Here is a 12,572-nt window from a genome sequence, read left to right as displayed (position 1 = left end):
ATCCACAGGTAGGGATTGTGCTTACCACCCAACACCGTGCAGGACGTTTGGCATTTGCCAGAGAACACCAAGATTGGCAAATTCGCCACTGGCACTTTGTGCTCTTCACAGGTGAAAGCAGGTTCACACTGAGCACGTGACAGTCTGGAGACGCCGTGGAGAACGTTCTGCTGCCTGCAACATCCTCCAGCATGACCGGTTTGGCGGTGGGTCAGTCATGGTGTGGGGTGGCATTTCTTTGGGGGGCCGCACAGCCCTCCATGTGCTCGCCAGAGGTAGCCTGACTGCCATTAGGTACCGAGATGAGATCCTCAGACCTCTTGTGAGACCATATCCTGGTGCGGTTGGCCCTGGGTTCCTCCTAATGCAAGACAATGCTAGACCTCATGTGGCTGGAGTGTGTCAGCAGTTCCTGCAAGAGGAAGGCATTGATGCTATGGACCGTTCCCCAGGCCTGAATCCAATTGAGCACATCTGGGACTTCATGTCTCGCTCCATCCTCCATCCACTCCATTGCACCACAGACTGTCCAGGAGTTGGCGGATGCTTTAGTCCAGGTCTGGGAGAAGATCCATCAGGAGACCATCCGCCACCTCATCAGGAGCATGCCCAGGCGTTGTAGGGAAGTCATAAAGGCACGTGGAGGCCACACACACTACTGAGCCTAATTTTGACTTGTTTTAAGGGCATTACATCAAAGTTGGATCAGCCTGTAGTGTGGTTTTCCACTTTAACTTTGAGTGTGACTCCAAATCCAGACCTCCATGGGTTGATACATTTGATTTCCATTGATCATTTGTGTGATTGTTGTCAGCACATTCAACTATGTAAAGAAAAAAGTATTTAATAAGAATATTTCATTCATTCAGATCTAGGATGTGTTATTTTAGTGTTCCCTTTATTTTTTTGAGCAGTGTATTTGATAACCTGCAAAATCGGCAGTGTTTCCTACTTACAAAGCATGTAGAGGTCTGTAATTGTTATCATAGGTACACTTCAACTGTGAGAGATGGAATCTGAAACAAAAATCCAGAAAAATCACATTGTATCATTTTTAAGTAATTAATTTGCATTTTATTGCATGACACAAATATTTGATACATCAGAAAAGCAGAACCTAATATTTGGTACAGAAACCTTTGTTTGCAATTACAGAGACCATACGTTTCCTGTAGTTCTTCACCAGGTTTACACACACTGCAGCAGGGATTTTGGCCCACTCCTCCATACAGACCTTCTCCAGATCCTTCAGGTTGCGGGGCTGTCGCTGGGCAACACGGACTTTCAGCTCCCTCCAAAGAATTTCTATTGGGTTCAGGTCTGGAGACTGGTTAGGCCACTCCAGGACCTGGCTAGGCCACTCCAGGACCTGTTCCATTGCATGCCTATCCTCCATTCCCTATGGCTTCCACATGGTGTGAACAGTCTTAAGACATAGTTTCAGGCTTTTATTCTGAAAAATTTGCGAGAATGATCACGTCAGTGGATAGCTAGGTGTCCACAGACTTGTGCATGCGCGAGCGCCTGGAGCAAGACCTTTTCTCTCTCTCTCTCTCTCCTATTGAAAAGGCTACCGTCCGGTTGAAATATTATTGATTATTTATTGTAAAAACAACCGGATTGATTATAAAAAAAAACGTTTGTTTCTTTACGGATATTATTTGGAATTTGTGTCTGCCCGTCGTGACCTGCACGAGCCTGTGGATTACTAAACAAAATGCGCCAACCAAATGGAGGTTTTTGGATATAAAAATAATCTTTATGGAACAAAATTGACGTTTGTGTAACTGGGAGTGCAAACATACGAAGATCAAAGGTAAGGGATTAATTTTATTGCTTTTCTGACTTGTGACCAATCTACTTTGCTGCTAGCTGTTTGTAATGTTTTGTCTGCTGAGAGAGCTGTCCTCACATAATCGCATGGTTTGCTTTCACCGCAAATCCTTTTCGAAAGCTGACACGTCGGTTGGATTAACGACAAATTAAGCTGTGTTTTGGTGTATTGCACTTGTGATTATGAAAATGTAATTGTTTTAGTATTGAATTAAAAAATGTGGCACTCTGCAATTCACCGGATGTTGAGGAAAATGATCCCGCTAAAAGGATCGGTGCGCCAAGAGGTTAACCGACTTGCCTAGTTAAATAAAGGTGTTAAATTTAAAAGTTTTATTTAAAATCGGCCAAATTGGTGTCCAAAAATACCGATTTCCGATTGTTATGTAAACTTGAAATCGGCCCTAATTAATCGGCTATTCCGATTAATCGTTCAACCTCTACTCTGAACGGTAATGACTTAGGTATTTGTAGTTGTCCACATATTCTAGGTGTCTGGTTGGACAATAAACTCTCCTTCAAGACTCACATTAAGCATCTCCAATCTAAAATGTAATCTAGAATCGGCTTACTATTTCACAAAAAAAAAAAATCCTTCACTTATCCTAAATCATCTAAATCTTTGCTAGGTAAAGACCCGCCTAATCTCAGCCCACTGGTCACCATAGCAACACCCACCCATAGCACACGCTCCAGCAGGTATATTTCACTGGTGATCCCCAAAGCCAACACCTTTGGCCGCCATTCCTTCCAGTTCTCTGCTGCCAATGACTGGAATGAATTGCAAAAAAAAGAAAAATCACTGAAGCTAGAGACATATCTCCCTCTAACTTTAAGCATCAGCTGTCAGAGCAGCTTACCAATCACTGCACCTGTACACAGCCCATCTGTAAATAGCACACCCAACTACCTCATCCCCATATTATTTCTCTCTTTTGCACCCCAGTATCTCTACTTGCACATCATCATCTGCACATCTATCACTTGTGTTAAATTGTAATTATTTCGCTTCCATGGCCTACTTATTGCCTTACCTCCCTACATTTGCACCCAATGTACATAGATTTTTCTATTGTGTTATTGACTGTACGTTTGTTTGTGTAACTGTGTTGTTTTGGCCAGGTTGCATTTGTAAATGAGAACTTGTTCTCAACTGGCCTACCTGGTTAAATAAAGGTGAAATAAAATATATAAACAGAAGTTGAGTATCTGGAGCATCAGAATGTGTGGGTTTGATTACAGGCTCAAAATGGCCTGAAATAAAGTACTTTCTTCTGAAACAGTAGAGCGTCTAGTTTGAGAAACGACGTCTCACAAGTCCTCAACTGGCAGCTTCAATAAATAGTACCCACAAAACACCAGTCTCAACGTCAACAGTGAAGAGGTGACTCTGGGATGCTGGCCTTTTAAGCAGAGTTCCTCTGTCCAATGTCTGTTATTTTGCACATCTTAATCTTTTATTGGCCAGTCTGAGATATGGCTTTTCTTTGCAACTGCCTAGATGGCCAGCATCCCGGAGTCACCTCTTCACCTTGAGTTGATCAGGTTGTCGATTGTGGCCTGGGGAATGCTGTCCCATCCTTCAATGGCTGTGCGAAGTTGCTGGATATGGATAGGAACTGGAACACCGTCGTACATGGTGATCCAGAGCATCCCAAACATGCTCAATGGGTGACATGTCTGGTGATCATGCAAGCTATGGAAGAACTGGGACGTTTTAAGCTTCCAGGAACTGTACACAGATCCTTGCCACATGGGGCTGTGCATTATCATGCTGAAACGTGATGGCGTCAGATGAATGGCACGACAATGGGCTTCAGGATCTTGTCACGGTATCTCTGTGCATTCAAATTGCAATCGATAAAATGCAATTGTGTGCATGGTCCGTAGCTTATGACTGCCCGTACCATCAGCAACCTGCTCGCTCCCCACACAACGCCATACACGCTGTCTGCCATCTACCTGGCACAGTTGAAATGGGGATTAATCCATGAAGAGCACACTTCTCCAGCGTGCCAGTAGCCATCAAAGGTGAGCATTTGCCCACTGAAGTCAGTTACAACGGATACAACGGTTTCTGACAATTTGTGCAGAAATTCTTTGGTTATGCACACCCACAGTTTCACCAGCTGTCCGGGTGGCTGGTCTCAGACGGTAGAGAAATGAACATTAAATTATATGGCAACAGCTCTGGTGGACATTCCTGCAGTAAGCATGCCAATTAAACATTCCCTCAAAATTTGAGACATCTGTGGCATTGTGTTGTGTGATAAAACAGCACATTTTAGAGTGGCCTTTTATTGTCCCCAGCACAAGGTGTAATGATGCTGTTTAATCAGCTTTTTGATATGCCACATCTGTCAGGGGGATGGATTATAATGGCGAAGGAGAAATACAGGGATGTAAATAAATATGTGCAACATTTTGAGAAATAAGCTTTTTGTGCATATAGAACATTTCAGGGATCTTATTTCAGCTCATGAAACCAACACTATACATGTTGAGTTTATATTTTTGTTAATTGTACAGTACCAGTCAACAGTTTGGACACACCTACTAATTCAAGGGTTCTTTATTTTTACTATGTTATAAATTGTAGAATAATAGTGAAGTAGCCACCCTTTGCCTTGACAGCTTTGCACAATATTGGCACTCTCACCCAGCTTCATGAGGTAGTAATCTTGAATGCATTTCAATTAAGAGGTGTGCCTTGTTCAAAATTAATTTATGGAATTTCTTTCCCTCTTAATATGTTTGATCCAATCAGTTGTGTTGTGACACGGTAGGGGTGGTATACAGAACATAGTATTTTACCAAATATTATGGCAAGAACAGCTCAAATAAGCAAAGAGAAATTACAGTCTATCATTACTTTAAGGCATAAAGGTCAGTCAATAAGGCACATTTGAAGCTTCTTGATGAAACTGGCTCTAATGAGGAGCACCACAGGAAAGAAAGATCCAGAGTTACCTCTGCTACAGAGGATAAATTCATTAGAGTTACCGGCCTCAGAAATTGCAGCCCAATAAATGCATCACAGAGTTCAAGTAAGACACATCTCAACATGAACTGTTCAGAGGAGACTGCGTGAAATCAGGCCTTCGTGGTCGAATTGCTGCAAAGAAACCACTACTAAAGGACACCAATTAGAATAAGATACTTCCTTGGGCCAAGAAACATGCGCAATAGACATTGGACCGGTGGAAATCAGTCCTTTGGTCTGATGAGTCCAACTTTGAGATTTTGGGTTCCAACCACCGTGTCTTTGTGAGATGCAGAGTAGGTGAACGGATGATCTCTGCATGTGTGGTTCCCACCGTGAAGCATGGAGGAGCAGGTGTGATGTAGGAAAACCAGCCAACAAGTGCTCAGCATATGTGGGAACTCCTTCAAGACTTGAGAAAGCATTCCAGGTTAAACTGGTTGAGAGTGCCAAGAGTGTGCAAAGCTGTCATCAAGGAAAAGGGTGGCTACTTTGAAGAGTCTAAAATATATTTTGATTTGTTTAACACTTTTGGTTACTACATGATTCCATGTGTAATTTCATAGTTGACATCTTCACTATTATTCTACAATGTAGAAAAGTCATTATAAAGAAAAACCCTGGAATGAGTAAATGTGTCCAATATTTTGACTTTATGATAGTTATGGTATATAGGGAGGATGCAATTTTTGCAAATGTATTAAAAATAAAAACAAGAAATACCTTATTTACATAAATATTCAGAACCTTTGCTATGACACTCAAAATTGAGCTCAGGTGCATCCCATTTCCATTGAACATCCTTGAGATGTTTCTACAACTTGATTGGAGTCCACATGTGGTAAATTCAATTGATTGAACATGATTTGGAAAGGCACACACCTGTCTATATAAGGTCCCACAGTCGACAGTGCATGTCAAAGCAAAAACCAAGCCATGAGGTTGGTCCCCAAGAACACAGTGGAATCCATCATTCTTAAATGGAAGAAGTTTGGAACCACCAAGACTCTTCCTAGAGCTGGCCGCCTGGCCAAACTGAGCAATCGAGGGAAAAGGGCCTTGGTCAGGGAGGTGACCAAGAACCTGATGGTCACTGACAGAGCTCCAGAGTTCCTCTGTGGAGATGGGAGAATTTTCCAGAAGGACAACCATCTCTGCAGCACTCCACCAATCAGGCCTTTATGATAGTGGCCAGATGGAAGCCACTCCTCAGTAAAAGGCACATGACAGCCCACTTGGACTCTCAGAACATGAGAAACTGGTATGGTCTCTGGTCTGATGAAACCTAAATTAAACTATTTGGCCTGAATGCCAAGCATCACGACTGGATGGAAACCTGGCACCATGCCTATGGTGAAGTATGGTGGTGGCAGTATCATGCTGTGGGGATGTTTTTCAGTAGCAGGGACAGAGAGTAGTCAGGATCGACGGAAAGATGAACGGAGCAAAGTACAGAGCGATCCTTGATGAAAACCTGCTCCGGAGCGCTCAGGACCTCACACTGGGGCAAAGGTTCACCTCCAACCAATCATGCCAAAAATCTACACTTATTACCTAAATGATCTGACCTTAGCAAAAAAGTATTCTGTTCAGTCAGGCGTTACATTTATTTACAAGACATCAAACAAACCCCATAACTTTGAAGTGGGCCATTCCACTTAAAAAGCACAAGAAGGAGGATTGGTACATACCATCTCAGATTGTGCTGAAATCGTGTCTGTAGTTAAACAGATAAGATTATCATTCCTGAAACATTATTTTGATCTCTAAGAAATTAAGCCAATTGATTGCACCCTAATTGGCCATTTTAAATTTAAGGGATTCATATAATATTCAATATAGTACTGAACATCAGATGTTGACCATCATTCTTCCTAGCAATGAGTTAAACATGAGGAACTACTGAAATTATCAAAAGCCCCCCACGGACACCCCACACACCCACCCCAACAGCCAGTACACAGTATCAGTTCTTGGTCTGACAAGTAGTATGGAGCTGCGGCTTGGAATATTGCTTCTTCATCCTTTGTATAATGTATTCACTGTGAAACTGTTTTTTTTTTCCAGAAAAATTAGCTATTGAAGTTGCTTACATTATTTACCATAAGAGTGTTAAAGTAACATGTTTTTCCCCACTAGATACCGCTGCTCGTGTTTATTAAATGGATCATTACATTGGTTTTCTACCCAAAGTTGCAAAGACGATAGCTTTTGCTCATGATAAAATACAATTGTGTGGTCATCCTCACAATTCAAGCCAGTCCTCCATGAAAGCTATTCAGTTTGCCCTTCTCTTAGGCTTAATCTCTGTCCAGGAAATGTCCCCTTTGTGAGTAGCTTATTCCCTTCAAAACAGTTCTGGATTAGTTAGACCGTTCCTGGTAAACAAGCAAACCATTAGGCTACAGCAGTTCTAATGGTCTTCAATGGTAAAAGTCCCAAACACACACAATGTACAGTGTTTTGTAATGTTATTGGGTTGGGTTTAACCTCTTGGTGTTAGGGGGCAGTATTTTCATTTTTGGAAAAAAAAACGTTCCCGTTTTAAATGGGATATTTTGCCAGGAAAAGATGCTAGAATATGCATGTAATTGACAGCTTTGGATAGAAAACACTAACGTTTCCAAAACTGTAAAGATATTGTCTGAGTATAACAGAACTGATGTTGCAGGCGAAAGCCTGAGAAAAATCCAATCCGGAAGTGCCCCAGGTTTTGAAAGCGCTACGTTCCAATGATTCCCTATTCAGCTGTGAATGTACCATCAACGAGCTTACGCTTTCTACGTATTCCCCAAGGTGTCTAGAGCATTGTGACGTAGTTTTACGCATTTCTGTTGAAGAATAGCCGTAGGCGGCCACATTGCGTAAGTGGTCACATGGTGGCTCCGAGAGAGATTCTCGCGTAAAATGCAGAGGTAGCCATTATTCCAATCGGTCCTAGTGAAAAACGAATTGTCCCGACGGATATATTATCGAATAGATATTAGAAAAACACCTTGAGGATGGATTCTAAACAACGTTTGCCATGTTTCTGTTGATATTATGGAGCTAATTTGGAATATTTTTCAGCGTTGTGGTGACCGCAATTTCCAGGCGATTTCTCAGCCAAACGTGAAGAACAAACGGAGCTATTTCACCTACAAAAATAATCTTTTGAGAAAAAAATGATCTTTGGCTGTCTACCTGGGAGTCTCGCGAGTGAAAACATCCGAAGTTCATCAAAGGTAAACAATTTAATTTGATTACTTTTCTGATTTCCGTGACAAGGTTGCCTGCTGGTAGCAAGGCATAATGCTATGCTAGGCTATGATAAACTTACACAAATGCTTGTCTAGCGTTGGCTGTAAAGCATATTTTGAAAATCTGAGATGACAGGGTGATTAACAAAAGGCTAAGCTGTGTTCCAATATATTTAACTTGTGATTTTCATGAATAGGAATATTTTCTAGGAAGATGTATGTCTGTTGCGTTATGCTAATTAGTGTCAGATGATGACAATGGTCCCGTTCACAGGATGGGGTGTCACTACAGGTTAATGGTAAATGTCATTAATCACACTACATAGATGTTTTCAAATGTTATGACTGCAATGGTTTATAATTGTATTATATTGGAGTTGTAACAACATTTTAGTCACTAGCCCATTACGTCAAAGTTTTAGGCTTGTAGGAAAAGTCTTCATATGAGAATTGCACCATAGGGACAGCCCTGAGGGTTGAAGCATTAGGTTGCTAAGAGAAGGACAAAATTAATTGCAGTCACGGTGGACTGGCTTGACCACACAATTTAGTTTCCTTTTGAGCCAAAGCTATTGGTTTTCTACTCAAAGTTGCAAAGGAAGTTATGTGATCCATTTAATAAATGGAAGAAAAAAAAGTGTGACAGTAACATCTAGTGCGCAAAACCTGGTCCTTTCACACTAACCTATGGTAAATAATGCAAGTGACTCATTTCTCTGAGTGGGAGAAAAAACCTCAACCAACGTTTCCCCTAAAAAAATGTTTTGGCAGCGGTGGCAAAGTTAGCAGGTGGAAGACAAAATGACAGAAACAAAATGTTGCTTTAAAAAAAAGTTAATTTCCTGCAATTCTACAAATGGTATCATGGGGCTAAGAGAACAATTGCAGTTTCAAAGCTAATTTCCTGCAATTATAAAAAATGTTCCACTGCTAAATGCATATAGGGGAAACGTATTCCCTGTGTATCTGCATCACAAGTTACACATGGAATACATTAGATAGGATGAAGAAGCAACTCTCCAAACTGCAGCTCCATACTACTTGTCAAACATAGTCAACTCATACTGTATACTTCTTGTTGGGGTAGGATTGGCGTGGGGTGTGGGGTCCGTGGGTGGCTTTTAACAATTTTATTGGATTCCTTATGTCTTACACAATGGTAGGAAGACGTTTGGCCTAACATTGGATGTTGGGTACTAAATTGAATCTTATAAATCAAAAAAAGAGCCAATTTGGGTGCAATCTATTAATTTAATTTTATCTGAGAAATTAAGCTAACAAAATAATGCTGCAGGAATGCTAATCTTATCTGTTTCTAACTACACAAATTGTTCTGGAATAGTATGTGATGGTGGGTGTCATGGATTGCTGAAATGACATGGAACAACTCAGGTGTTTATGACCAGCAGACCTAATCCAATTTCCTTGAGCTTTTATCTGATCTCCTTCCAAGACGATGACTATAAGGATTGCTTTTACTTTATACTGCATATCTTACACGCTCATTGAGCAAAATAAAAACATGCAAGGTTGCATTTTTAAAGCCTGTGCTGGCATTATTAAAGCATATGCCCAAATTACTTGAATAACAAATCAGAAACACATTACATCATCAAAATCAATGCATGTGCACATTAGAAAGTTTGAAGCCATGGCATTTGCTATAATGAGACCAGAAAGGTGACCTCAAATCACCTCAACCTATAGTCAAAGGGAAGAGGGGTGAGAAAATGCAAATATGAAGCAGCTTACCTCCATGTTGTCTTTGTCAGAGTATTTGGAGGGCGAGGACTTGTCTGACCCAGGCGACTTAGACTGGAGGTCCCAGCCTGCATGGGGTGAGGATGTGGTCTGAGGGGAGCTGGTGCTTCGACAGGTGTCCCCAGCCAGGGGAGAGGAGCAGCGGGCAGCTGCACTGAGGTTCCTTCCTGAAGCCACGTTCATATGCTCTCTCCTGGTTCTCTTCTTGGGTGGAGGGGATGAGGGACTCTTGGAGCTCTGGGAAAGGGACCTGGAGCGGGCCAGTGGTGGAGGCCCACTGCGATGGGAGTGGTCTTCCTGGTCCTGGGTGGTGCTGCTGCTGAGATGGACACAGCTCTTAGACCTGTGCCTGGTTTTGAGAGCCCTGGAGGAGCTCTGGTTCCTCTCTTTCACCTCCCTGGTCCCTAGTCGTCGTCCATGTCCGTCAACTTTAAGCAGGTGGCAGAGGTCTTTCTCCAGGTCCAGCTCCTGTCTGAGACGCTGGAGGAACACAGCCTGCTCTCCATCTCTATCTGTAACCTGCAGCCTCACCAGCAGCTGCTCCAGCTTACGGCAGCTGGCACCGCTGCAGACACAACCAGGCTCTCTGTCTATGTTCTCCACCCTGCTCTTCCACCCAGACTTAGTGATGGTTGTGTTGGCCTCCTCAGCCAGCCGGCGCTGCAGTTCCCTGGCCTGCCTGGTGGCAGCTTCCCTCTCCAGCCCGGTGCCTACCGCCTTTAACTCCTGTCCTTTGTATCTCAGCAGGTGTCTCACCTCAGCAGCCTGCTCCCTCCTCAGCACCTCTTGTAGCCGCTGGAGTTCCAGGGCCTTCTGTCGCTCGTGCCTGGCCGTCAGCTCCCTCAGGGCCCGCTGCTGCTCCCTCTCAGCCTCCTCGCGGAGCCGACGCAGCTCCAGAGAGAACCTCTGGTGAGCCTGGTGGTTACGGCACTTCTCTGCCTCCAGGGTCAAACGCAGCTTTTCCAGGTCGCGACCGTGGTCCCCCCACCCGTGGCACGGCCTCTTCGACGACAGAACCATAGCATTATCCCCCCTGTCCTTCCCCATGGTCAGTGAAGCACTCACAGAAAAGCAGGCACGCCGAGTGGAGACCCACTCAGTTCAGTTCAGGGGAGAGCGCATGCAGTTTAGTGGAGGCCCACTCAGTTCAGGCAAGGGGAGGACACATGCAGTTGGACTGAGGGCCAGATGATTATGGGGGAGTCATGCAGGAGGTTGAGATGTAAAGGGGTGATATTTATCAAACAAGCAGCATGAAGTTAACACAGCAAATCACTGTAAAGAAGTTGAGGGGATGGATGGCAGGAAATCAGATGGCAGGATGCAAACACTTGATGGATGTCAAAGCACTGTGATTGCATGATTTATGTTCTATCTTTCATGAAAATTTGGTTGGTAGTTGATGTAGTGAGACTAGGGAACTCTTTGCTTGCATGTCCACAAAAGATGAGAAAACAGCCGTCAAAAGTTAAATTCCATACACATGCATGACAAATGACTGGTCATTGATCCTACAAACTAGTTTGGAATGTGTCACTCAATTTGTGTAACTATCTTCCTACCCAGCTACCTGCCCACGTGCAGCAGACGTCATTCAAATCCACACACACAGTGAAGGATGAAATGTTAGCAAATGCATGCTAGCTAAGCTAGTTGATTATGCACACTAAAGCAAGAAACTGTCGGGGATGCAACAAGTGGAATCATACAATGCAACTTGAGCAAAGTTGATGCCGTATAGCTAGGCAAGGATAACATGTTTGTTTTTAGCCTAATAAAATGTTCATTAGCTAGCTAGCTCATTGACGTGACATGGACAGTTCTCTGGCCATGTTTGGAATTGACGTCATCGTGCCCCAAAACGAGAATTGGCATAGCCTCTGCTCCAGGAGCTGTGTGTACAGTTATCCTGGAGCGAAGAGGCTAGAATTGACAACAAACATGCGAAGAGTGAGATAACGTCTCGCTTGCATCCGCTACTGTACTAGTTTAGCCACTATCGGCTGCCTAGGCTAATCTGCCACTAGCTAGCTAGTTAATCAGCTGACTGCTAGTTAGCCCGGGAGCTAATTAAAAACCAGTAGCCACACGTGGATGATAGTCAAGGTACGAGACATAACACACAGCATTACAAACTCACCTCTCACCAGTTAGCTAATGGTAGCTACAGCAACACACAAACTTAGATAGCTAACGTTATAACCTAGTCGGTTGCTACTAAAATAACTAGCCATTCCTTTTACAATTTAAAGTTAGAACAAGCCCTCAACCGGTGCCCACGTAAGACAACAGTTCTTGATTTACTCGAACTACCGTAGTGGCCTCGGTCGAAACCCGCATCTCAAGGGAGGACCAGTTGCTTCAGGAGAGGATCCTACTCCTTTCTAAGTGTCTCTGGAAGAGCACTTAAGCGTGCCCCGTCATCAAGTTGACCGTAAGTCGACCGACCACTAGTGGCTTGCACGTGCAAGTGCATATGGCCCGTTATTTATAAGGCTGATAAAAAATAAAAAATAAACTATTTCACACGTTGAAATGTGAGGAAGGGAGGCTGCGAGTTTTTAGCAGAGTCGCATTTGAAATGACAAATAACTGTTATCTATTATTAGATGCTAAATATAATTGGTTCAGCACAGGCACCTCACCATTGTAACTATGGTCTATGACACACACAGAACTAACATTATTATCAAATAATTTAAACTTTATTTAACTAGGCAAGCCAGTTAATAAGAACAAATTATTATTTTACAATG

At 43.0% G+C, this 12,572-nt stretch overlaps 1 protein-coding gene across 7 annotated transcripts in view; it reads right to left on the bottom strand.

Annotated features, from left to right (window-relative positions):
- Nucleotides 1–12,223, bottom strand: part of LOC110537838 (peripheral-type benzodiazepine receptor-associated protein 1) — a 182,021-nt gene extending 169,798 nt beyond the window's left edge. For 6 of the 7 annotated variants that reach the window (XM_036937863.1, XM_036937867.1, XM_036937868.1 and 3 more), the window contains exon 1: nucleotides 9,808–12,222. In XM_036937863.1, coding sequence (XP_036793758.1) covers nucleotides 9,808–10,863 — 1,056 coding nt within the window. In that variant the 5' untranslated portion in view covers nucleotides 10,864–12,222. Of the gene's footprint in view, nucleotides 1–9,807 lie in introns of all 7 variants that reach the window. The other variant, XM_036937869.1, reaches the window with a different exon arrangement.
- Between the last annotated feature and the right edge of the window lie 349 nt (nucleotides 12,224–12,572).

Source organism: Oncorhynchus mykiss, chromosome 12, assembly GCF_013265735.2.
Source record: "Oncorhynchus mykiss isolate Arlee chromosome 12, USDA_OmykA_1.1, whole genome shotgun sequence".
NCBI classification, from domain to species: domain Eukaryota; kingdom Metazoa; phylum Chordata; class Actinopteri; order Salmoniformes; family Salmonidae; genus Oncorhynchus; species Oncorhynchus mykiss.
This window is presented reverse-complemented; position numbering and strand designations above follow the sequence as displayed.